Source organism: Scomber japonicus, chromosome 21 (assembly GCF_027409825.1).
Source record: "Scomber japonicus isolate fScoJap1 chromosome 21, fScoJap1.pri, whole genome shotgun sequence".
Lineage (NCBI taxonomy): Eukaryota > Metazoa > Chordata > Actinopteri > Scombriformes > Scombridae > Scomber > Scomber japonicus.
Window position 1 is genome coordinate 10,448,668 of NC_070598.1, and position 26,566 is coordinate 10,475,233.

The following is a 26,566-nucleotide window of genomic DNA, read 5'->3' on the forward strand; positions in this document are numbered from 1 at the left end:
TTTAATTTGACTAATTCTTCCATCGTAGATCTGTATCATAAAATGTGTTTTCATGTATGTGTTTGCAGGTTTGAATTTAGTGTATCTATGGTAGAGCTCCACAGAAGAACTCTGGATGTAGCAGTGAAGAATGGAGGGAGCATCCTGTCCAAACACAAAGGACTCTTGGGAAAGGTAACTCTTTTGTTTCTGGCTGAGTATTTACCAATGTCAACTCCATTCTCAAGTACTCTATTGATTCAAAGATTTAAGTTCCTCTTTGCTTTTTGTTCAAAATTGCAGGTGCTGGTAGATTTAAGTGGAGATGATATATCAAAAGGATGGACACAATGGTAAACCTGCAATTCATCTTTACTCTTTGTGTTGTTTAATGATTTCTTGAGAGGGGGACGCCACGTTTTAGTGCTTAAATGTACATATTTTGTCATTTTCTCTTACAGGTATGATCTGAGTGAAGATGGTTTGTCGTCTCAGTGCATGAGAAGTATTCAAGACCCCCTCCTCACATAGTGACACCACCTCTGCTGTAATATAGTGATCTTGTTAATCTGAGGGCACATCATTTTGTTGTATTCATGTACATTTGTCATATAGTTTACAGGAGTAATTTCAGCATGTTTTTTCAAACATTTCCTTTCATTTCATTAATGATCATGATCACGATTGGAAGATATTGTAACATATTGTAATTGTAATAAAACACACCAACTGCCTTGTCTCTGTGTTTTATGTAAATATCAAGTTGGTAGTTACACTAATTTGCAGGGGTTTTCATGGTATTATGTTTCCTTAAAGGAATTTATATTGATATTCTGTCAGAACTGTTATTGCTTTCTGTCAAGTTTGTTAAAATGTGACAAATTCTGTTTTACCAAAGGAGCAGATAAAATCACAAGAGTAGGCTTAAGTAGCAGTTTTGACTTTTATATTTTTGTTGTCATGCTGTGTTATTTGACTGTTTACCTCTTATTGTTCCTTATGCTCAGTTACAAACATGGAATGCACATATGCAAAGAATAAAATGATTGCTCTGTATGTTTTAAGAGGACTTTGTGCAATATTGGTTGTTCTGAACATTGGCTCCGATACTGAAGACCTTGGACACATTTTAGGGCTATGAATAAGTGCTGTGTAACATGAACAATGTAAAGGATACTTGAATAAGGGTTCAAACCAAATGTGAGTTGAATTAAGTTGAATAATGTGAACTGACACAAGAATTATTGCATTTTATGAGCAGGGGCTGCCAGAATGTGTTGTTAAGAGGACACAGCGTGTACATGTTTTCCCAAGCAGTTATAACTGTTGGAGCTTTTAAGTACTTCTCTTGTTATCTATCCTGTGCCTTAAAAAAACTCTCTATGTAATTTTGCCTTCATAATGTTATAATTTTGAATGACAAGATGCCTCTTCTTGGCTTTTGATGAATAAATGGTTTCTCTTGTGAAAATTGTCTGGCTTGTTTTTAAAATGAGTCGCTGTGTCCAATAACAAAGGATGAACTGATGTAAACGGTGGGTTCATAGTTTATCATTTATAAGTCTGTCTTAATTAAGGTGTTCAGACTCACTAAAGGAGGCTTTCCTCCTGTCCATACTATTATCTATCTATTAACAGATCTCCTATAAGTGCACTTTCAGTGTAATTGATGGGGGATGAAATCATCATTTTGTGCAAAAATGCATTTATAAACATGTATCTAAAGCTTATATGAGGCTTCATACGTCTGGGTTAGTCATATCAAGTGGATATCTGCCACATTTACAGTCTTTTTAGCATCAAATTCTCTTTTTGTTTTTCCCTTAGACAATGCTTCCCTGTGAGCTACACTTGAAGTATAGTTACAAGAAGAGGGACATTGGCACTAAAAAGACTAACGTTGTAAGATACCTTTGACTCGTGGATGACTGAAGCTTCACATTAGCTTCAGATAAACCTTTAAATACATTTTTGCTCAGCAGCACTGTGGATTTGAGTCCCCATCGCCTACATAAGTTAAATATGAAGGGGATCTTATAATGGCCAGTATGAACAGGAGGAATGATTACCAAAAGAAAAAGCTATTTCAATGTTGATTTGGGCATGTGACTGTTGTTTTAAGACAGAATTGAAAACATGTTACTTTAACAACTTTGGATGATATGTGCATTCCTAGATGGTTGTGTGTAGTAGATAACAATCATCCAATTTGCAATATGATTTCCCTGAAGTATTTAAGCGATAAGAGAGATGTTACTGTCTACAGCAGTAATGCAATCACGTGTGCAACTAAGCAGTGTTGGGGAGTTTAATTACAAAATAATTATAACTATAGCATAACCTGAGAAAAAAAATGTGTAATTAAATTACATTGTTGTGTAATTAAATTATTCCTTGTTTTTAAATATTTAACAACATGTGAGAGGATACATACATGCTGTTTTTAATTCTCTGAAATCATTTTTTTTTTTTTTTTGTATTTTGTACATAAATCATGACTTGGTTTTATTTGGAACACAGATGGGCTTAAATGGTGTCACAGTACCAATTAAGCCTCTGTCAGACTTTTGACATAAAAAAAAGATCTATTTTATATTCTTCATTTTATACATATTTTGAACTAATGAATATATTTTCAAATGGGGTGATAAATGTTGCTTTATAAGAAATTATCTCCTTTATCAATCATCATCGTCAGTGTCCTTGAAAAACACCTGAATTTAGATTATTGTGGGCTTAATGTGTACATTACCCCTGCAGTTGAAAACATTCCTTAGAAAACTAGAAAAATAATCAAAAAGTAATAAAAATGTAATAAGTTACAGTATCTTCATTAAGTAATTGAAATAGTTAGATTACTTATCACATTTTTAAATAACTAGTCATCTGTAACCTATTACATTTCCAGAGTAACCTTCCGTGGATACAAACGGTGTTGTATTATACCAGCAGAGACTCCACAAAGGCCATTCTCTACGCTGTAGTTTGTCGCCATCAAGTGGCAGAAAATGAAAACTACAATTATACGTAAGCGTCAAAGTTGACGCATGACGTCATGACGCAGCCTATCCAAATTTGCGCGGGTTTACTGTTGTTATGGGTTCACTGTCACTCGGCACCTACTAGTTTGAGGAATTATATATAAAAAGGTAACAACTGGAGCATTGTTTGCATATTTTCATACTTTTCATGATTACAAGGCTTTGTACTACTTGAACCAACCGACAGAGGTGGATTAATGTTTATTAATAACACTTTTAACACAGGGCAAACTGGCTGCCATATTTGTTTTGGTCTTCTGTTTTTCTTTTTTACAGTAACAGTTAATGCATTTTTGTCAGCTACGCTAACACTAAACTAAACTTAACACTTGCAGGTTTTTCTGGAAATCTTCACATCGCCTCTGAAAAAACTGAAAACATGTCAAAGCGTGAGGCGTTTTTAAAAGCCGCCTGTAAAGAAAATGTGGAGGACTTCCTTCGTTTTATCCAGCTTCATGTAAGTAACTTCTCACAACGTAAACCTAACACCTAACTTAATCAGGAAATCCCTCACATCCTGCAGAAATAAAGATGTAGGATTCATCTAATGTCATCTATACCGCAGTAAATGTAGTCTCAAAAATATACATTTGTCACACAGCTGTAGGTAAAGTAGTTATAAAAACCGACATCTGGCAACTGTTGCTTTTATTATGTATCTATTTTATATTTATATATTATTCGCATTAGCATTAATCTGACTTTTCAATATTTGGTTGAGTAAGTTTATAAATACAAACACTACTGCGACCATATCACAAAGTTATCGTTTGATTGACTTACTCTGTAGTACAAAAAAGTTCAGTTTCGCAAAGCCTAAGATACAACCTTAAATATATTTCTTCCTGACCAATAATTCACAACCAAAACATACTCAGTTTACTATTATAAATAACTAAATAAATGAAAAATACTCTTATATAAGAACCCGTAACCAGAAAATTCTAACATTTTATTTCTTAAAAAAATTACTCCACACAATTAATCGATTATTGAAATCGTTTCTGATTTATCTTTTGTCAATCAACTAATAGTTGCAGCTCTAGAAGTAAAGAAGGACAAGCAACATGTTGCATTTGATAAGTAGTTTATTTAGTAACTAGTTATCACAAGTGAAGCCAATACATATTTTGTTGATCATGTACTACTAGTAATTAAAATTCCCTGTAGAGTCACACATTGAAAGTGGATTTGTAGCTTTCAGAAGTGGTCTGTGTGCAGTATGTCTCAAATTCACTCCTGTCTCCTGTGTTGCTGAGCAGGAGGACAAAACTGAGCCTTTCGATGTGGAGGAGGTGGTGCAGGAGATGCCCAGGAACCAGAGAGGGGCTCTTTGGGGGAAACTAGCCTCACTCCTTCAGGACGTCCTGCTGGAGTTACCTCCTGATCGCTGGGAGCAGGGAGTGGAGGAGGGCATGGAAGTAGAGTCAAATGCAGACCCTGTGAGTTGACCATTAGTCATATTCCTATTATTGCTATATTTCTAAATGTAATGTTTAGACTATGTACATGGAAAAAAAACAAGTGCTTTCAGATTTGTGTTTGTTTTTGTGCTGTAGGATATTATTAATCTAAGCATACTTTTCCTTCAGAAACATGTCATGGCTGTTGTGGATGGTGTGACACTAGTGGCTATAGTGTCTATAAAGGTCCTAGAAGATGGTGACACCTACAAAGCTCTTCTGGAAATTGCCAATCAGCTTCATGGTGAGTGTACTTGCCAATTTTTTTTCTCTCTGTTAAATTAATGTCAGTTTTAAAATGACTGGTGTCTGATTTCTTGTTGCATCTTTCCCTCAGACGTTCTGGCGTCGCTGCCTGACTCAGAGGCTCCTCTGCATATCCACATTCATGCACTCTGTAAATTGTGGTGGAAAAAAGGACTGCAGGAGAGAGAGAAGTTTGGTCACTCTGCTCTTCTCATTTCTCTGCAGAAGAGCTTCATTTTGAAGAAACCAGTCAGTATATGAACTCAGTTATATGTCAAATCAATCAATACTGAGCCGTTTACTGTGGCTATATGGTTATATTTTCATTAAGCTGTTTTTAATTCTAGTAGTTTTGTTGAATTATTTTTGCATAATAATATAATTGTAACACATTCTCATCATGTTTCTCTGTTGTATATGTTGTCAGGGTGCTGAGATTCAAAGAGTTTGGGATCTCCATGATGTGCTTTTGAGTCTGGACTACACATCAGAGGACAACAAGCAGATAATCGACTTGTTGCTTCAATGCTTTCACCGTCCTGCTTACATTAGGAGCGACGACGTGAGTAGAGTGATATCCAGAAGCTGTGTGTGTGTTTGCATAAGTCACTGTGTGGTTTTTTTGCACTTATTTTTTTGTCTTTGTCTTCAAGCTGTCAGCCTCATAATGTGTATATTGTTGCAGGGAAAGCGATTCTTGGTGTTTCTTTTCAGCTGGAATGTCAACTTCATCTCGGTTATTCATGGAACCATCAAAAATCAGCTGGAGTTCATCAGCAAGTAATAAGCCTTTTTCACTCTAATGAACATTAGAGATTACTTTTATTTTTCATACCACTGACCATTAATTTGTTTCGTTACAGGACCATGACAGCTAATATTACGGAGGTATACTTCAGAGCATGGAAGAAGGCTAGCGGGGAATTCTTGGAGACGATTGAGAGCTCATGTATACAGGATTTTATGCAGAATGCGATCTTGCTCCAAAGAGCATCTCCTGTCCACACCAAAGTCAGACAGGTAGACTTATTATGACTTATGTGGTTTCAGCTGCTCAGAGTTTCTACAGTGTGTGTATATTCTCTGATCTTCATATGTTCATTTGCAGATTGTGAGCTATTTCCACACAAGGAAGGGCTGCAATCAAGTGGACAAGATGCTCTATAACCTCTACAAGCCCATTCTCTGGAAAGCTCTGAGTGTATGCATACAGATTTATTTTTGAATGTCATACTTAAATTGTATTTAGGTACGTTCTCTATATTGTCTAATGTTTTCCTGCTTGGTTTCCCCAGGCTCCTAACTTTGAGGTTCGTGCCAATGCCACTTTGCTTTTCACTGAGGCCTTCCCCATCCATGACCCGGAGCAAAACAACCAGCATATAGATGAGACCATTCAAAAGCAGCTCGACAAAGCAATGGTGAGAACTGTTCAAACTTTTTCAATCAGTTTTTGTTTTGCTTTTGATAAATTGATTGGCAACAATAATCTAAAATCATCTGGTATGTTATTATCTATGTGCTTAATAATGGTCCTAATATGGGCCACACTAACAACCACCTGTCTGTCATCATCAGGCCCTTCTTGATGACCCTCACCCCACTGTGCGCTCCAATGCAATCCTTGGGGTCTGTAAGATCCTGGCCAAGTGCTGGGAACTCCTCCCTCCAATAGTCATCACAGACTTTATGAAGAAGATGATGATGGAGTTAGCATTTGACTCCAGCTCCCCGGATGTCCGTTGCTCAGTCTTCAAGGTGAGCATTGCAGTTTCTCTCTTTTTCCCTGGCAAGCCTATGCTATCTCAAAATGCATTGTGAGCTGCAAGTATGTTTTTAAAAAACTGGCAGTATGATATAGGAATTAAATTAATCACATTCTTGTCCAAAGATTTTGTGCTGCCAAATGGAATCAGGTTCTTGTCACTGCAGAGTGAATAAGCATTCATGAGATGGCTTGAAGTTTGTGTAATGTTTTCCTCAGTGTCTGAACATCGTCCTGGACAACGCTCTCAGCTATCCACTGTTGGAAAAACTCCTACCGTCCGTAAAGTACAGCCTTCATGACACCTCAGAGAAAGTCCGCACAGCTTTCCTTGATATGCTTATTAAAGTGAAAGCAGTTCGTGCTGCCAAGGTACGTGTAGGTTTTTTTTCATGTTATCCATTTGTTAAAAAGTCAACAGGCTAGTACTGATGTTTTCTTGAATATTAGAAACAAAATTCAGCAAATGACTGTGCAAATTATTCAGTGACATGCAGTAGTAGTAGTAGTAAAATGTCTCAAAGACGCATTTTAGTTTCTGTTACAAATCCAGGTGTAATTTGACCAAATGACACAGACACAATCCAGATACAAGACATGATTTTTCTCCTCATCCTCCCTCCTTGTGAACCACTCTCCAGTTTTGGGATGTTTGCAACATGGACCACCTGCTGGCTCGCCTGGCTATTGACTCCCAGTCAGTCTCCAAGCGAATTGTCGATCTGCTCTTCAAGTCCTTCTTCCCTGTCAATGACTCGGAGAAAGAGTGGTGCTGTAGGTGCATCACCCTCATTCAGATGAACCCCATGGCTGCCAGAAAATTCTACCAGTTTGCCAATAAACACACAGCCCCCACTAACATCAGTAAGTGCTCTGAAATGCATAGATGTTAACTCCTCTAAATTTATTGTCCATATGCAATTTAAAAACGAAGCCATGTTTTTCTCGTCTTCTAGTAAAGCTGATGTTGGCCATTCGGCGCGTTCTGAACAACTGCATCCAGAGTGACTGCGATCTGTCCGATCTTAATGAAAGCAACAAGGAGAACAGCGCTGTAAGAGAAAAACAGTTTAACATGCAGATCAAAAACAACCATAGTTATTTATTTGTTAATCTAAGCCTCTCTTGTTTCACAATCTAATAAAATAGGAAAGTATGTAGAGAGTTAAGTGAAGTAAGTTCATTTTATGTACAGTTTCTGTCTGAGTTTATGGAGATCCATTGTGGACTTTGATCTCTGCAGGCTGAAAATGTTCTGTTGGGCAAAGACATAGCCGTCGTGTCAAGTCTGCTGGAGATCGTAGTCATCCTGTGGAGAAGTGTCGAGAAGGCCTTGAAAAACAACGAGGAGGCCCAGAAGTACACGTTTGCCAAGTTTGGCAATGTTATGTCCAAATATTTCAGTGCCTTTCAGGTACATCAACCTCCATGTGATGTGGTGTTTTATACTGTGATTCTTTCATGAGATAGTTTGTTCCATTTTTAACTGTAAAACCTTGTTGATTTGTTTTTGTAGGATGAGCGATGCACCGTTGCACTCATACAGCTGGCCTCATTTATGCCTCCAAGTGCAGTTCTAACATTCAGGTGAGCAATAATGCCTCATTTGTCTTACTCTGGCTGTTTGTGTCCATCTGTTTTTCACCTTTTTTTGGTAAACCTTTAGACCCATCCTGCTTTTCTCTGTTGCTGACTTTCTTGTCTAACCTGTTTCCCAGCTGTGGCGTCTTGTCCAGGCTGAGGAAGATGGAATCAGGAGCTGTGCCAACACAATACACCCAGCTGTTGGAGTGCATGTGCAGCTGGGGCCAGGCTGCTAACATCCTCGAGCTCATCACTGAGTGGCTCACTGAGGCCCTGCCCAAACAAGGGGTCAGTCTGTGCAACCAAAATAAAAAAACAAAAGAGGTTGAAAATGTATCCAATTGTTTCTCTTAGTAAATTCATCTTCCTGTCATCTTCAGGACAAGACGAACACCAGTCGAAAGGTGCGTATCCAGGAGACGACGGAGGCCAAACCAGACCTGGCCCTGGCTTACTTGGAGTATGTGTTCAGCCACACATCATTGCGGGAGAAAGTGCTGGCTCTCGGTCCGGGTCCACTGAAGCAGCTCCATACAGTTCTCGGAAACTGGAAGGTGTGTTGAATGTATTTAATTTCAGTATTGCTGAGTCATATTTTTATTGAGAAAATAGAGCTTACATTTTGTTCATATTTTGGAAGTTCCTCTTTCTTTTACACATAAAACCAAAAGGAGACAAAGGAATAGTAACTCAGCCAATTTAGGCAACCGTAGTTGCTGAAATATCATACATATAATACAGCAGTATACTGCAGTAAGATGAAGGCAAACACAGGCAAGCAGATCTGTGCTTTTTTGTGTGGACAATATGAAATAGTTTTATACTTTATACAGTCGGGAGAGACTGTAAAAAGGAACCACAGTAAGTCACATTTCTGTGCATCCACATTGTAAAAGGAGAAGGGACAAACTGTTCTAGCAACGGTGGTATCAGTGTGCTAGAACAGCCTGTAACACACAGGTTTTTGTCTGAAATATGATCAGAAGTTTTATGTCAGTCAGGGAAATAGTCAAAAAACTAGGTAAAATTTAAGGGTCTAAACTTAAAGTAATTCAATCCATCACTTGGAAAGTCTTTGTAGCCTTTGAAATAATCTTTAGAAGGGTTCAAATTTAGAGGAGAACTTACTGACTGATCCTCTAATTTTGTATTTTATCTTCCACGTCTTAGAGAACAACATGACCTCCTCCAACCTTCTTGGTTGTCAATTTAATACAATTCATCAGTGGGCGAGCAGTGAATTAAAGTGATACGTGATTGGTTGCAATTTGTGGGGCAGGTTTTCATTTAGAATGCCAGATAAAACTACCAGGAGGGCAACATAACAGATCAATGTCGAGGATGTCTGTATGTGATTTGAAAACATTCATCCAAAGCTTTGAAGCAGAGAACCTGAGTCAAAACAAACATGAAACATACACCAGTCCGTGTATCCCTGCTTGAATACATTTAGCATGAGTACATGCAGAAGGTGGCCAGTATTTGAGCTCAATCATTTATGAGAAGTATGTTTCCCCAGACAGATATTTTTGTGTGATATTTGTCTCAACAGTCGGTGCTGTATACTCATCTCAGCTCCACCTCAGAAGATCCTAAAAGTCCCAGTGTGGAGGTTGCACTGAAAGCCTTCATGTACCACGGCCGCCTCGGTGCACACCTGCAACATAATGTGAGTCCATCTGCATTTTTCTTTCATTGTTTCCTTTATCTTTCCCTCTCATTTCACTTTTTTATTTATCCAGGGCATGCTGGTGTTTTCATCAATGATTAGCTTTGTATTGTAATTAATAGCGGTGGGAATCAGCAGAGGCTCCATGATACGATATTATCACGATACGATATTATTGCGATTTTAAATATATTGCCATATTCTGTGATAAATTGCAATTCATTACCTTTTTTCACCTGCAGATTATGTCCCCAAAGGAAAAAAAACTTGAATTTGCAATTTCTATGATAAGAGATTGATACTTGGCATCTGTGTATCGATACGATATTGTCATGCAAAATATTGCGATACTATGCTGTATTGATTTTTTTCCCCCACCCCTAGTAATTAATAGTATTCACATCTGTAATCTGTTGAGAGCAAAGATTTAGTCTTTATCAAGTTTTTGCTACACATATTTTCAAAGCTAGTTACCCAAGTCTGGGTGATATATTTACTTTTGTGTTTCCAAATTACTACAAAAAGAAAATTCTACTATTTGCTTCTAGTCGTCTGAAGGCCGTGACTACCTGCTCTCTATGGAACATGTGGCAGCGTGGGTCGCTGAGAGGGTGCTGCCCTTCTTGGCGAAAAGTACTGACGGAGACGCCGAGGATTCGCAGGAGAAGACGAAACCACTGGCCGCGCAAATAGCTGAGGTGAACTCTCCTACTGATGAGTTATGTAACAGAGCCTACATCTCATGAGCTCATATCAACATCCTCTGATTGAGCCCACCGAGATGAGAGTTGGATGTTTGACATTTTCAGCAATGACAGATCACCTTAAGCGAGGTGAAAATGGGCAGCTGGATTTGCAGTAAACACCAGTGTCTCATTTGGGTGAACAGAGAAAAATCTCTGTGGGATCTCTCGTGATTTCAGCCCAAAATGTGATGTTTGCAGCTCTACATGAAAGTGCATTTTCTGTTTTGATCAAGTGCATGAATGTTTGATCATGATGCTCTCACTGTTGAAGCCTGTTGATGCCAAACGTAATCGCAGGTGTCAGGCGAATTGTGCGGATGGATTATATTTGAGTGCATCTGCATTTTCCAAAACTATTTCTGCTGTAAGATCATTTATGCATGTCGTAAAGTCGGTCCAAGCAAGATGATTTATCTGCAGGCAAATCTAGGCTTTTGGCAAATTAAATCACATCTCCTTGTTAATAAATTGCCTGTTCAGATCTGTGTCTTGTACTTGCAGAAGCTAATTTTCAGCTTGACACAGCTTGTACCGAGGCTATCGATGAAAATACACAGTTCAGTTGTTATCCAGAACATTAAGTTTTGTGGAGCCTTTTTAGCCTCCCGTTTTCAGGACTTTCAGTTCTGCTCGGTAAATTAAGACTCCTCCATAGATTGTTCTGCTCAGGTCTGCACACACTCTGTACATGCCCCCCTCCTGCTCATACTGCTACACTCAAATGGGCTTATTTCCCTATTTGTGCAATTACTCTCCAGCCTGTCACCACACGCCTGCTGCAAACAGATACTGGAAACACTCCCTGTGTTTGTGTCAGTACTCTCCTCATGAGCTTTTACGACATACCGGTTACTTTTACACAATAAACACTGAAAAGATATCTTTTTCCAATAAGACTGGGCATTACCACAATTTGTGCACTTTTGTTGATTTTAATGTTTCTTTTTTTTTTTCTTGGGTCTGAAATTTTCTCTCTGCAATATGATGGGGATGCATATTATCAGAGCTTCCTGACTGTATGCAGAGATGTTTTACTCGTGGGTTTGGGTGACGAGATGTTCAAGGGTCAAATCCTCCACCTGTGCTCGCTCATCCTCCTCTCAGGTGAGTGTTTCAAATAGTGCTTTCAAACTAATGATTATTTTCGTGGTTAATTGTTTCAGTTTCTCACAACCCAAAGGTAACTTCTTTAAATGTCTTTTTTCGATTATCAAAATAGTTTCTAATCAACTGCATTTAATGGAGAGGAAGTCATTTGAAATAGCTTTTAAAAAACAACACTTTTTAAATGAATTTTGCAGAAACATGCAAAGTAGTCCTGTTGAATCATGTTGCTTTACTTGACCTAAAGGCCTCACATAGAGAGTGTTTTCCTTTGCAGAGGCCGGCTATCTGTGTATTCCCGCAATCCTGCCGATTTTGAAGGAGGTGACAGAGAGTTACACACCTGACGACGACAACAAGCAGGCTGAGGAAGGCCAGGAGGATGCAACCACTGTCATTCTGGGTGTGGTGTCCAACATATTCCAGAAGATTATAGAGCTCTTAGCTCGCCGACTGAGGAAGGAACCAGAGGAGGGGAAACTGGTATGCAGCCATTTTTATTGATCTACATAAACTTTGCTTGTTTGTAACTTTCCTTAATAATGGACTTTTAGTTTGTATACCTGCTGTTTTCTTACCCCTTTTTTTTGTTTTCCTGTGTTACCTTCCTCGACCTAGCTATGTCAGTCAGCTATCCCCGGCCTGACAGAATTCCTCCAAGTGGCACAAACCTGGAAAGTATCCCCTCTCAGCGGGGTCTTCTCTACACTTTTTGCCATCATTATTGTGGAGAAGAGACACATGATCCAGAAGGTGAGCTGACAGATAGTTGGAGTTATGAAAAAGACACAAGATTTGTCTTTTACCAGTATCCCGCCATGCCCTGGACATGCTAAGTGACTTGATTGATTACATTTTTGAGTAATTTTGACTAGTTAAGTAAATGATTAATGCTGCTGTGCTGTGGTTCTTTTAAGATTACCCATCCTGTAGAGGTGATCACCCCGGACTCAGTGGAGGAGATGCCTCCGTTGTCCAGTGTCCTGCTTTCTGTCATCCTTAAAACACCTTCTGTTACCAGGTAAATCCCTCTAATGTGGGCCAAAGTCGAACTGGGTCAACTGAAGAATGCTGCCATCTTTTGTACTCATTTTAAAATGGTTGGCTTATTCACTTCCTCGCCTATCCTCACCTTTTAATTAACATGTTTATTTTAGAGCTTTTTTGACAGAGGTCTGCTCATCTTTGGACTCCGAGGCCATCAGCAGTCTGACTGAACTGGCTGCCGTGCTGCACGTCTTGGCTGTCGTCAGACACAGTAAGTTTACAATGATGAGAATTTGAGTTAAAGCAGACCAGGAAAACTCAAAGACTAAGGAAGATTGCTGATAAAGACACATTAACGTTTTAATGTTTTTGTAGCGGGGCAGTCTAAAGCTGGTTTGAAGAGCGCAGCCATATCTGTCCAGCAGCAGCTTCACAAACACGCCGTCACATCTGTAGACAGCGAAGACATCCAGAGGTAGGCAGAGGGAAATGAGATGGTGGAGATAATCTGATAAATAAACAGTGAATTGTAAAGCGGTGTTTGGTTTGTGAACTGTAACGATTTAATACTTTATCCTTTTCTCCACAGGGTTGTTTATGAATCCTCTGTGAAGACCTTGAATGAAATTTTGGATTTATAAGTTTTCTTCTTTTAAAAAAAAAATAGGGCTAAGACATTTGTAATTTTTTGCTCTGCAGTGTATTTTATGAAGCAGAGGGCAGAAATTACACAATAAATATTTCATCTTCACTGAAAAAAAAAAGGATTAAAATCTAAAAGCAGTAGACAAGTACTGATATATTTCCAGACAGGCCCCACTCCTCTGTTTATTTATTTCTTGATGACATCATTACTGAAGCCTTATGTGACCGTCTTCTCGCAATTAGAGGGCCTTTTTTCTATCTTTTTTTTATAGCCCCTTCTGATAAAATGCATATATTTGTAATGTTTCAGTATCTCTGTGTTTTTCTATCTGTTGATCTGTCAGCTGTGGCTTTGCGGTGAGCTAATAAGAATAAAACATACTGTATCAATCAACATGAACGTGATCTTTATTTCTTCCTCAGATGTTTTTTTTTTTTTTTTGTGTCTCTGCAGCAGTTTGCAGATTAATGACCCCCAAACAAAGAAGCAGTAAATCATCCTCTCACTTCTCTTCCTTCTTAAAGGGGAATGATGCCATTTTAAAGGTGTTGAAAACACATATTCTCTGTCAGCCTCTTATTTAACAGCAGGTTCTTATATGACACTATTTCATCATTTTCTGTCAGAATTAGGAGATTTTTGGTTATTTCACATGAGATATTTCTGTATTTTAGTTTTCTCTGTTTCCTCTTCTTGCTGCTTTGTGGGCGGGACTCTGATGTTATGTACTTCTGAGCACCAATCAGGATTTAGCACATTTTTACTTAAAACTTTGATTGTCGTCCACTGATGATAAACATTTCACAAGTTGGAGACAAACTTGAGATGTGACACCAAGGTTTCAATGGCTTGAATTTATCTCCAAATGTTTAATGGATTGCTATTCTTATTTTAACTCTTACTACAATTAGTTTTTTTGTGTGTGTTTTGTTGTATTTGAAGGCATTGGCTTGGAGGTACTTGCACTCTAAAAATCAATATAATAGTTTTAAAGGGGCGGTTATGAGTTTGAGACTTTATAATGATTTATGTATTTTTGTGGCTAATGGTCCCTTTTGCTTCGATGTGTCGCTCATTAATCTAAATTTGGGAAAGTGTTTTTATCTTTTTGCTTCATCACTTTTCATGTTGTCTTTATTCAGTAGTTCTGTTTCTGTCATCCATCCATCCATCCTTCCACCCATTCTTCCATCTGTCCATCCTCTCCTTCCATCCACCATCCATTCATTCATCCATCTATCAATTCTTTCACACCCAGTCATCCATCCATATATCTATCCCTCCCTCACACCATCCATCTATCCCTCCATCCATTCACCCATGTTATCTCTCCATTCATCAAACCCTCCATCCATCCATCCATCCATCTATCCTTCCACCCATTCATCCATCCATCCATCCATCATCTCTCCCTCCATCCATCCATTCACCCATCTATCCATCCTTTAACCCAGTCATCCATCCATCTAGCCCTCCACCCATTCATTCATCCATTCATCATCTTTCCCTCCATTCATCCATCCATCTAGCCCTCCACCCATTTATTCCTCTCCATCCACCCATCTGTCCATCCTTCGACCCATCCATCCATCTCTCCCTCCCTCCGTCTCTCCCTCCCTCCATCGATCCCTCCATCCAAAGCGCTGTTGCATGCTGCGCGCGTCCCTCCTCACCATGTGTGTGTTTGACGTCAGAAACTTAGGAGGGGCTCCTCGGTGAAGCTGGTCGCTGTTTGTGGTGCTGAAACAACCTCTATGTTGTGTGCCGTTTAGCGAAAATACCTTTTGTACCTTTTTTTTCTCGCTGTGCTACATTTCTCTTCTCTCCTTCGACTCCAACATGCCTCTTTAGTGACACATCTCATCCTAGCAGCTCACACCTGAGTTGGCGTTAAACATGCTGTTTTAGCGGTAGGTGTGCGATGGATTAGTAGTTCAGTACAGGCATGGATCCACGGTGGTGTCCCGTCCTCTTCGCTGCATTGGCTGTCAGCCTTTGCTCCTCACCTGCCGTCGCTGACAGAAAATTTGGTAAGCTGACCTGGTTTTGTTATTATTTTTCTTCATAACTAGCTTCAGCTTTTTTTCGGTTTATTGCGTTTCAGGCTCTGTCCGTGGTGCTAAAGATACCTGACTGTATCGGTTTGTCTCGCTCCAATCAATCACCAATAAGATTTGCAAAAGTTGAGAAAATGCCACTATTGAGTCTGATATTGTAAACATTTGCAAATACCCACAGCTTTCTTGCAATGTACTTGAACTTATGTTTAATAGTTTGGTGTGACAGATTGAAATAAAAAAAAAAATCCTGCATGAAATGTTACATAATCTATCAGGCCCAGTGGATAACATGTGAGACTTGTTTGGCATTATGCTGCTAGGCTTATTTTAAAAAAACAAAAACACACAACCATGTAGTTAACACAGAGTAACAATTACAACAAAAAGAAGGCCAACAATACAAGCCAGATTTATACAAGCACAACTATAATAATGCACTAAATGTCATATGGGTTTAATGGCTTCTGTGCTCACGAGAATCCCCCTTAAGGAGCATGCAATTTTAAATCTAGTTAAATATTTAATAATATCTCATGTCTCCTCAGGAAAGGGCATCTTTCATATAGCCCTGTTTCATTTTTATATTTTCATTATCCTTGCTCCTCTAGCCATGTCTCAGACACTACACTGTCATTTTTATGGCACATGTCCAAAGTATGAAATATTACCGAAGCCATCAGGCTGCTAGTATCCCATTTGGTTCAAACAGAAGACGCAGATTGGAGGATGTTTATAGACTCATCGGACTGTTTCCTCACTTTGCCCGCCTGCTATTTACACCTCTAATCACACCCACCGATCCAGCATCAGCAGCCAGAGCATCATGACGGAATCAACTTTATTATGAGCAAAGACGCATATATAGGTCTCAAGGCTGGCACTCCTGCTCAGTGATGATTCATAGAGGCATAGAAACTGCATCATATTCTGTATATTTAGAACAGGAGGGGGGCCATCCTTTTTTATTTTTTCTAAATATTGTGTAATCTGTACGTAAACACCATCCAGCACACATTTATTTATTCATTTATTCTTTTATTAGATGTGTATTTGCTTTTGCAGGTTATTAGATTGGCAACAAATAATATAGGAACTTGCCATTTGCTGCAAGTTAGTTAATTTATGCTTTAGAGTACTTGTGAATGAGTCGGTGCTTATTCACTGAGTGCGTTTCTCTCATTGAATTTTCAGTATGTTTTTCTCTGTGTGTGTGTGGAAGAGGTCTCCATTGTCAGAGTGTGGCTGGGAGTTAGAGGTGGTTATTGTTTTTAATGAGTCCCACTGCGGAGTACGCTGTGTCATTGGAAAGCTTTGGATCAAGGTGATGTTGGCTGCCTATATATATCTATGCATGTAGTATAATAAACTGTGCATATATGTATATATGTTTATATACGTGAGGATGGGTGGGTGTGTTTGTGTGGGAGAGACAGAAAGAGAGTGCGTGCTGTGCGTGGGTGTGTGCGTCCTCCACGTCTGAGAGTACATGGAATCCAGACGGGGTTGGAAAAAATAAGTCTGCTGCTGCACGCTCTGATTATAGAATTAAGTGCTGTAAAATGTTAGGAGTGTGCAGATTTGATCCTGTGCATGAAACTAAAAACATTAACTTTTCAAATTCATACAAAGTAGTGTCAACTGTATGGAAATTGCTGGAGCACTTAATGCACAAACTCATAATGAGTTCACAGAATTTGACTTTTTAAAGCATGAGATCTTAGATACATAAAGCAGAGGTCTTATGCATGCAAACAGCAACATTTCAGATAACAATTACTTATATAAGAGAAGCTCTGCTATAGTGTAATTTACATTTTCCTTGCATGGATTACACTCACCCAAGCCCTTAGAGGATGATATAAACAGCAATAAAATACTAAGACATACTGTTTAGCCACCTTGATCCCATGCATCTTGACGTCTGAGCGGTCTCCTCCAGGATGAGTCTCTGGTCTTCCAGAGAACAGCCAGAGGTCATAGACTGGTTAACATAATGTACTTTTCCTGTGTTTCTCCATTGAGGTAACTCTCTAATCAGCTTCCAATCCACTGCCTACAAGCAATTCATGCTTGAGAGTTAATCCAAGGTTGTTATTGCCACCAGTGGGAGGCCTTTGACAAACTTTACAACACTGTTGTATATTAATTATATCATAAATGACACCCTGGGAGGCTGCTAAAAGAGAATCAAGGTTGGATTTTATTGAGGATTGGCATCTTAGATTCAGACATCCTAAGTAATCTTTATTTTAGGAGTGCAGATAGGTATATTCCTTGTTTACATTAAGTCAAGAATAGCTTCATTTGAATAATGAGTTCATTGACTACTGAGGGAAGCCCCACCAGTGGAACATTTGCAGAAATTGATTGTGTTGCCTCACAATCAGCTCATGTGTTGCTACAATGCCTCTTGTTGAGATTCTGCTCAGCATTTCGTTTCTGTTTGCAGTGGTTCACCAGTGTCCTGCATCCCAATATAACAACCACTGAAAATCCCATATTAACCAGACAGTGGTCCTGCATCCGCAAGGTCATTTTTTGTTAGCATGAAAAATGTGCTCTCTGCATTTTTTTCTGAATCACTTAAATAGAGAAATGTTAAAATGAAAGAAAGATTGAATGAAATGCAAATATACACCAAAGTGTTAGCCCTATTCTGACAATGCTTTCAGATATCTAGCAGGTACATGGAGATCAGACGGAATGAGGAGTTTAACATTTCGAATAAGTGAGAAAGCATGAAAAAAAAATCACTACTTAATCACAGCTTATCAGTTGTGTCCACCTTTAATGCCTTGTGTTGTATTTGCAACAAACTTTCAGGGATAAGCCCATTTTAAAGAGCTAACTGTCCTTTATATCCAAGCAAATGAGTGTTACAGTATGTATTGATGGACTGAGATATGAGTCAGGGGTCGCTTATCTCCAGAATGTACATGTAGACATTCTCCTTCGAGTCTGTGCTGCTGGATCTTTTCATTATGGCTGGCTATCAGCAGCCATCGCCTAATATACCCAGACAAGTTAGATTTGATTCATAGGCTGCTGAGCTCTATCTATTTCGCCATGGGCCTATGTCATCCCATAGATATCAGGACTGAGTGGTGATATCAAATATCTTATAGTGGTTGTAAATCATCTGGGAGGATTGAAATGTGCTGTATTTACTACAGCGTGGATGGGTATGTTATATATCCATGCGAGGCCCGTGCAGCTTGCTTCATTGGAAGTGGTTTGTTTTCATTCTATATGTTTGTGTTGTCTTATTATTTCCTGCGTTGCTAGGACACTCCCTGGATCTCCCGAGGGACCAGTTATTATAAACGTGGTTTATCCTGGGAGCAAACATACCTCACAGAAAACATTACACTGAGCTTTTTTAACCATTTTAAGGAAGGAAATAAAAGAGGTAAATACAACTCTCCTTCAAATCCAAGATAAACTCATGAATAAGTCTCATATTTTGTCTTTTGATGTCATTATAACAGCACACAAAGTACAGCTGTGGCTGATGGGAATGTCAGTAGTTTTCCTATTTGGATATAAATGAAAGAATTGGAACAGGTACTGATAAAAGGATGATTACCTTTCAAGCTGATATGTTGAGCTTGTTGGGAAACAGTTGCTTATTTACACATCCAGCAGTTACAGAGCAACATTAGCATTCATTTGGAGTCATGTATCTGTCCACCTGGTTAATGTACTGTAAGTCCAATATTCACTTTTCTTTAGCATTGTTTTTGGTCTATCACTTCCTGAGGGAAATATCGGGCACTTAAGCAGCTAAATGCTCAGCTATGTTCACCAGATAGTTACCAACCGTGTTTGTTTACTGTTTGGAGCTGAGCAGGTAGTGCACAGCAGGTTTTTGGAGTTTTTTCTCTGAAAACAGCTGCCTGCTTCAGCCAGAACTGAAACAGTAAAGTTGAGCTGGAACTCATTATAAACCTCCATAAAGCTGAGGGGAGCTGCAGAGTCAGGTGATAATTCTCATCGCTATAAATTACATCATTTGATACATTATTGTTATAAAAGCTAACAATTATAGCTGCTGTAAGGGATCACCAAACTTGTTACAATTCATCCAATGTTCCATGGCAAATTCATCTAAAAGTTGAGATGTTTAACTGAAAAACCAAATTGCCAACCTCATGGTGGCGCTAGAGGAAAAGTCAGGGGATCACCAAAGTCAGTGGTATTCATCTTCTAGGGACCACAAACATCTCTACAAAATTTCATGGCAATCCATCCAGTAGTTGTTGAGATGTTTTTATCTGAATCAAAGCACTGTACTGAATGACTAATACACCGACATTGCTGCTAGTGTTGCTAAAAACCTTCAATTAGCTGTCATAACACATAATACATTCATCTAGACATCATATCAGTATGCTTCCACCGCCAACACCAGCACTGCACTCCTCACAGTGGCTTTTGAAAGCAATTTTTTATTCTGAATAATGAAATTTCCATTTCCAAAATGCTTCCTGTGATTGCCCCCTGAAACCAAATCATAATTAAAATAAAAATTGAACCAAGGATAATAGAACTGCCAAAACTAATATAACCCTGCAGTGATGTGTCTCACAATCTCAGTCAAGGTTCTGATCTCTCAGGATGTCTGAGTCATCTTAGCTGAACTGGTTAAGGGTCAGCTTCAGTTCATACTTTATTGATACTTTGTATATGGAGCCTTTTTAGAATTCACTAAAGGCTTCGACTCATCCAGTAAATGACAAACCATTTATTGGATGAGGTTTTATTGTAGCCTACAATACATTTCTTCTTTGCACATTGGCTGTACAGGATGGCAAAATGAACATTTGGTGTGTTATTTGGAAAGCCTGTTTTTCTACATTAATAATCTCAACAGCTGCAGCATTCAATATGAGCATAATTGATCTAACATTAAGCGTTTCTACGATCATCTGTTGTTGAATGTAATATATGCCCATTGATTCAATATGAGCCTAATGGATCTAACATTAAGATTTTCTACTATCATCTGTTGTTAAATACATGCCTATTGATTCCAAGTAATAAACAGCACACAGTTACTATCATCTGCACCGATCCAACATACAGCTGCTGAAGTTGTGTTTTTGGGGGTTCAGGAAGTCAAACTGATAAACCATTCATTTCATTTTTTTTTTTTTTAGTTTTGAGTTAATTTCAAAGTTGCTGCCTTCAAAGTGTAAGCACAGTATTTCAGGACAAAACAACACAAAGCAGGCTGTATATTCCTGGCTTAGGATGTAGCCACGGCTGGTGTGATAACAGGCGGAGTGCGATGTTTCTTTGACTCAACAGATGCTCGGAGGAGTGTGTTGGCTTTGAGTGGTTATTGAGACGAGGGAGTGGGAGCAAAGCGGCTGGCTGCGCGTCTGTGTCTTCTCTGAGAAATGTCAGTGGCTCTTGAGAGGAAGGAAGTCAGAATTGTGTCAAACAGACGTGTCGAGGCAATCCATCTTGTTATTCTCTTTCCAGCTTTGGTTCAGGGTGAAACCAGAAGATATTCTAGGTCAAGGAGGAAGTGTGCCACCAGAGAGGCAAGGAAGGTTATGTTACAAATTTACTGGGAAGGACTGCTCTTCTTTTACACTCTAAAATTAAATTACATTTCAATAGAAGCTTTTTAATCTTTTGAGACTTGTAAGGTGTTAAAATATGACATATTCACACTACTATGTTGGCAAAACTGTTTCCTCACTTGCATATCTTTGTCTCTGCCTCCAAGGAGAAAGTGCAAAGTGCATCCTTCTTATTGTACTTTCTCACCTCGCCATATATGTGAACTGCTGAGCCTTGTGACATGGAGAGTGTGAAAACATCCCCAGGTATTAAAAAGGAGGATTGGATGGCTTTGTTATACCTTTTCACAAGCATTTCATCTGGTTCAAATTAAATGGTGTCGGCGAAGGGGTCAGTCTGAAGGTCACCTCTGTGTTGCAGAGCCAAGATTTATAATGAGGACAATAACACGGTAATGAGGATTCTGAAGGCAGCAAGTTAAGCAGAGGAATAAATCTATAGTCTCTCAGCTGTGATTAAAGCAGTGATGTGTCTGCTTCGTCTTAGGGTGATGCTGATTAATACTCAAGACCATTTCTCAGTGCAGCAGGGAAACGAAGGCAAGACAAGGGTAACGCAAGTGAGAGACATTTCTAGATGCAGTTGCAAACCTGAAGGGAGGATATTTTGACAAATTGACATGGCTATTGTGAGGTACAATTGTGACATTTTTCCGTCGCATTTGGCAATAATCCATCAACATTTATTTGTTTTGCAGTTCCTCACACCAAGCTGTAATGAAACAGGATGTTTGCAGCATTATTATATGACAATACTGCTGGACCCTTATTTTTTCCTGCTGTAACATTACATTGGGGAACAGCATGGCTTGTTCAAAAGGCAATTTCATCACATCAGTTGGTTAAGTTGTGCCAGAAATGTCTTCTCTAAACATTTTAGTGTAGTGATGAACCATCAGATAGTTATCACCCAACTCTACAGTTCAGTTCTCCTCAGCTATATGAGAGTTTTTGTTGCATCTTTCAGCTCATTATCTTTATTTTGTCTGGACTGTTTTGAATCAGTCTCACTTTTTTTCATCAACCACATTTGAGCAGAAAACACACTGATAAACCCACTCTAACGCTAACTAAACTAGCACTAAACTGCAGACACACAATTGGTGACAGTAGCTAGCCAAGATAAAGGAGCTTTTATTAGTTTAACAGACAGATTTGTCCCTCAGGAGTTGGTGGAAAACAACATTAAGCTGAAAGGAGAGCACATTTTTGACTTATATTCATCAGGTGGCCAGAAACATGAATCCAAATTCATGCTAATATTACTCTGTCTGTGGCAACATATTCAACATGTTAACTTTATAAGGTATATATGTTAATGCTGTATTTTCAATTTGTTCCACTGCCTCAATGTGTCCACAAAGCTCAACTAATGCAGGTTTCTCTAAATGCAAAATCTATCCCAAGACTACACAATCATTGTATATCATTTTCTGTAATGCCTCCTTTGTACGGTGCATTTGGTACTGTAACTACTCTTTAATTTACCCTAATAAACAGTAGGTTGCACTTTCTTTTTCACATTTGAATAGCCTCATGCTTAAAATCAGTGGTGATAATCCGCTTACCACTTGGTGATTACCATTTGTCAGAAAAATACTTAAATCAAGGAAGTTAACATGAATGCAGACGCTTGATTGGATGGCGTTGATGACTGGTGTTGACCCCATTGACCCCATTGATTAGATGGATGTCCAAGGATAGAGTCCTATAAATAGCAACCAATTGAAGAAAGATGTTTTTGAGCCAAGAGGGTTAGGGTCAAATATCATTGGAAGATAGGAAAGTCCTCTCACAGGTTAAATAATGGGATGATATTTGAAAGATGGAGCTGAGGGTGCTGATGAAATAGGCTGACAGTTGTTTTCCTGTTTGAAAAAAAATCTCAGTAGACTATAAAGTCAATACTTTTCCAGACATCCAGTTATGCAGATTTTAAAAAAGGATGAGGGAAGAATTGGGTTGAAGATTAACAATTGTGCCAGTTAGAGTTTGAACAGATTTAATCAGCTGAACAGAAGGCCTTTATACATGCAATGGTGGTTGACTTTAATGGTAAGAACCCCCCATTAATCTCTTTCAGCATGAACCTGGCAGCCATATATAAAAAAATATATACTTCATAAAAACAGGTGCGATTTGATCCTATAGATTTGTGTTATCTCGTTCACTGACTGAAGCCACAAAGAGTACACTTCTCTTAGTGATGAGAGGTTGTCTGAGTGGGTGAAAATGTGGATACAATTCTAAGCTAAAGTGGATACCAAAATTGGCCCTTGATCTGCGTTAAAGGGGACATATAAACATTTCCAGGTCTATATTTATATTAACGGGCTCAACTGAAACATCTTTCCATGATTTACAGTTGGAAAAACTTCCTACTTATCTTATGATGGCTCTTCATGCAGCCCTGTTTGAAACAAGTTGTTTTATCTACAGGCAGTAGCAGTAGGACTTTTTTTTCTGGTTCGTTTCTGAAAACTAAAACAAAGGCTGTGTAACGGATGGTCATTTGTGGGCATGCATGAACAATCTGATGTCATCGTGAGGACGAAGTAGAGGTAACATCGCAAATGAAGCCTTCAGAACAGGTTGAAGCCCTGACTGTTGACTTGTAGGAAGCATTTTACATACATTGACCTCAAGTTTTGGGACTGTGACGATGTTTTACATAGTCATTTAAAATTATAAGAGTTTAAAAATAACAAAGTCACAAAAATGTTATCCCCTTTAGTACAATGCAACTCCTCAGGTGGTACAGCTGGGAAGTTTCATTTGGAGCTATGAAAGTACCGAGACTGTAGTGCTGTGATGACCTGCTTCAAATGAATAAGGTTCAACTCGTACTCATAAGAGTTAAACCTTTACTTCATCTGAATGACTGAGATTTCCTTTGAGGCCAGGTTGTGTTGGTTCACTGTGAACTCCACGGCACATGAGATGGAGGACCCTTAGCTGTTTTACGTGCTCGGTTTCTGCACTTCAACACCCAATCACACCTCAGAAGAGGAGAGAAAATCAAATGTCTGAATCATTCAGTGTGGGTCAGGGAAAAAGGTCAAGCCGGCCTATTTCTGGGTCCTCCGTTGCGGCAGCAATGCTGCCATCTTTAATTCATGGCTGCTGTCGCCTGGAGCTGGCAGCTGAGTGACTGAGAGTGACCTGCCTGTCTGGGAATTTGAGAGAAATTCTCTTGAAAGTCAGTGAGAAATGTGTTTTGTTACACTCTTCTGGATGTCAGGTGGTTTCACGTCAGGTTACCTCTTCAATCAAAGTGACATCCAAGCCCCTTATCTCCCTCCTCCTACCTCCTGCTAATTATTCATGTTGTTAAATAACTGTAGATTAATTCTCCAATGTGAAAGAAACATTGTCCTGATGGTATTTTTGTACATGGACTGCACTTGTATAACACCTTTCCATCTTAACAGTCAAAGCGCTTTACAATCTTTTCCTCTCATTCACACACACATGACCTAACCATCAGGAGCAACCTGGGGTTCAGTGTATTGCTTAATGGCACTTGGATAGGATGAGCCGCGGTCGAACCACCAACCCTGCGGTTAGAGGACGACCTGCTCTACTTCCTCAGCCACAGCTACCCCTTGTGCCCCCTTGTGGTGTAAAAACAAATTGTTCACAGTGTGATTCACCACAGGAAAAAAAAAAGGTTTGCTCATGACATATATAGATGCACAGAGTGTCATAGTGTTATCCAAACAACTGTTTTCACCCAGTCTTGTGTATGAAAATGTTGTGGATAATGATAACTCACCACAGCTGAATCACTGACATGTGACACGCAGCTTCTGACAAGAACAGACCTTCCAAAGAAAGGCTTGGGGCTTGGAGCCATCTTTAATTTTAGCAGGAGAATGCCTTAATGACACAAGCTGTTTGAATCTGCGGACATGGTGTCAAGCTGATGCTAATTTGCTTGCAGGTGATGTTCTTCTGTGCTGTCCCCGCTCCAGCCAACACTCTCTTTTCAATTCACTTGCACTTTTATTGCTGCTGCCACCCGCTGTACTGTTCTGAAATGGCTTTTTTGGCTGACAGTACAGGTGTTTGTGTGTGTGTGTGTGTGTGTGTGTGTGTGTGCGTGTGTGTGTGTGTGTGTGTGTGTGTGTGTGTGTGTGTGTGTGTGTGTGTGTGTGTGTGCAAGTAAAAATGAGTCAGGTGTCCTTGGTTGAAGCCTATAATTATAATAAAAGATATGTTGGTGGCCCCAGAGAGTGAATGAAATATGTCCTAAACTGCAGCAGGCTATGGGAGTGGCTGTCCTCACTGCCAGACTCCCAGCATCCTCCTTGGCCCCTCAGACATCACAGATGGTATCCTGGCACCGGCCAACCACCTGTGAAGGCAAGCGTACGTTCAAATCGCTGACTTCCTGTTCGGCCTTGGGTTTTGCCTCATTGGGACACGTTTAACGTTCCCGGCAAGGTCAGCTCAGTCTCGGCCAAATGCCTGAGACGCAGTTCCTCCACACATGCTCAGAGATCTGTAATGAATGTCTTATTTGAATGCACATAATGACACAGATAAAGATTAGTTTGGAAATTAATTTGATTGTATTATTTTCTGATGAGAATTTCTTAGTCTCAGTCAGTCATTGTTATGTAATTGCTTTCCCTCAAATGACCTTAAATGGGTTTTTCCCTTTACACACGCTCTTTCCTGTTTTCAGCTGAGTTTTTAGCTGAAGGTGACTTGTGAAGGTGAACTTTGTATTTGTGTGTTGCTCCTTGTTTACCTATACAGAAGAGGCACTCAATGCCTTTAATAGCAGTTAGTTGTAATAACGCAGGCAGGGGGCATCACGGGACAGTATCTCTCTGCTACACAAAGGTACAGGACACAGATAATTCTCTTTTCTGCATGCTAATATCAGATCCAGAAAGAGCTTTTACACAAAACCTATTAAATATTACATGTAATATCTTGTAATATGTTAAAGAACTGTGAACTGACTCACAGCCTCCACTGACCTCCTGGATTCTCCTTGCACACTGTATTGGTAAATTAGGTCACACAGTGTCTATTTTCAGGGGGGAAGCTTCTGCACATTTAGAGCACCTGTAGTTCTCTCTGCTGCTAATGATTATTTTCATAATTGATTCATGTGGAAATTATTTTAAGGATTAATTAATTCCTTAAAATAATTTACAATATCAGAAAATAAAACATTTGCATTTGTTTAAGTCATAAACAAAGTAAAAATAAAGCAAATCATCTCTGTTGATCCTCTTAATCCCACTGAGGCTCCACTTGACTGACAGTCAGTTTCCAGTTGATGAGCTACAGAGACTGATCTGTGATGAGGTTGATATGGCAACAGAGCATCGTCACTCAATAGCGAGCGTAGCGCTTTTTTGGAAAGGTCATTTTGTTCGTGAAATTATCTTGTACGCCTGGAGTTACAATATACTCTGGCCATTTTTTGTCAGGATGCTTCATTAAGATATAGCCAGGACGCCTTTTTTCCCCACCTGCTTTCTTCCTCAGCTATGAGTCGCATCCTTTTTATTCCGCCTGAGGTTATCAGCATCATCCACTGTGATTGCATTTTAATTAAAAGGTACCATTTTAATCATCTCCGGCATGGTGTTGGAGAAAGGGGGTGCGGCGTTATCAGTCCTATGTTCCTGCCTATCACACACACGCACACGCAGACACGCAATG

At 39.2% G+C, this 26,566-nt stretch overlaps 3 protein-coding genes across 3 annotated transcripts in view; all 3 read left to right on the forward strand.

Moving 5' to 3' along the window:
- esyt2b (extended synaptotagmin-like protein 2b) overlaps positions 1 to 510 on the forward strand; it is a 28,095-nt gene extending 27,585 nt beyond the window's left edge. The window contains exons 21-23 of the mRNA XM_053342397.1: positions 69 to 174; positions 283 to 332; positions 441 to 510. Of these exons, the coding sequence (XP_053198372.1) occupies positions 69 to 174; positions 283 to 332; positions 441 to 510 (226 nt within the window). The remainder of the gene's footprint in view (positions 1 to 68; positions 175 to 282; positions 333 to 440) is intronic.
- A 2,562-nt stretch (positions 511 to 3,072) lies between these two features.
- On the forward strand, positions 3,073 to 13,253 carry ncapg2 (non-SMC condensin II complex, subunit G2). Its single transcript, XM_053342474.1, has 27 exons — positions 3,073 to 3,128; positions 3,356 to 3,477; positions 4,283 to 4,462; positions 4,613 to 4,727; positions 4,821 to 4,978; positions 5,157 to 5,291; positions 5,415 to 5,509; positions 5,593 to 5,749; positions 5,838 to 5,930; positions 6,025 to 6,150; positions 6,308 to 6,487; positions 6,714 to 6,866; positions 7,136 to 7,358; positions 7,451 to 7,548; positions 7,738 to 7,908; positions 8,011 to 8,081; positions 8,213 to 8,366; positions 8,459 to 8,632; positions 9,631 to 9,747; positions 10,296 to 10,445; positions 11,498 to 11,597; positions 11,875 to 12,080; positions 12,216 to 12,350; positions 12,515 to 12,618; positions 12,755 to 12,855; positions 12,960 to 13,059; positions 13,174 to 13,253. The coding sequence occupies exons 2-27, from the start codon at positions 3,400 to 3,402 to the stop codon at positions 13,223 to 13,225; spliced, it is 3,426 nt and encodes a 1,141-aa protein (XP_053198449.1). The 5' UTR covers positions 3,073 to 3,128; positions 3,356 to 3,399; the 3' UTR covers positions 13,226 to 13,253.
- A 1,922-nt stretch (positions 13,254 to 15,175) lies between these two features.
- ptprn2 (protein tyrosine phosphatase receptor type N2) overlaps positions 15,176 to 26,566 on the forward strand; it is a 120,108-nt gene continuing 108,717 nt past the window's right edge. Inside the window, exon 1 of the mRNA XM_053342449.1 lies at positions 15,176 to 15,260. Coding sequence (XP_053198424.1) covers positions 15,176 to 15,260 — 85 coding nt within the window. The remainder of the gene's footprint in view (positions 15,261 to 26,566) is intronic.

Coding starts and splice junctions, on each gene's coding strand:
- ncapg2 (XM_053342474.1), top strand. CDS start 3,400: ATGTCAAAGCGTGAGGCGTTTTTAAAAGCCGCCTGTAAAGAAAATGTG. Junction 4,979..5,156: donor GCTTCATTTTGAAGAAACCA/GTCAGTATATGA, acceptor ATATGTTGTCAG/GGTGCTGAGATTCAAAGAGT. Junction 13,060..13,173: donor GACAGCGAAGACATCCAGAG/GTAGGCAGAGGG, acceptor TTTTCTCCACAG/GGTTGTTTATGAATCCTCTG.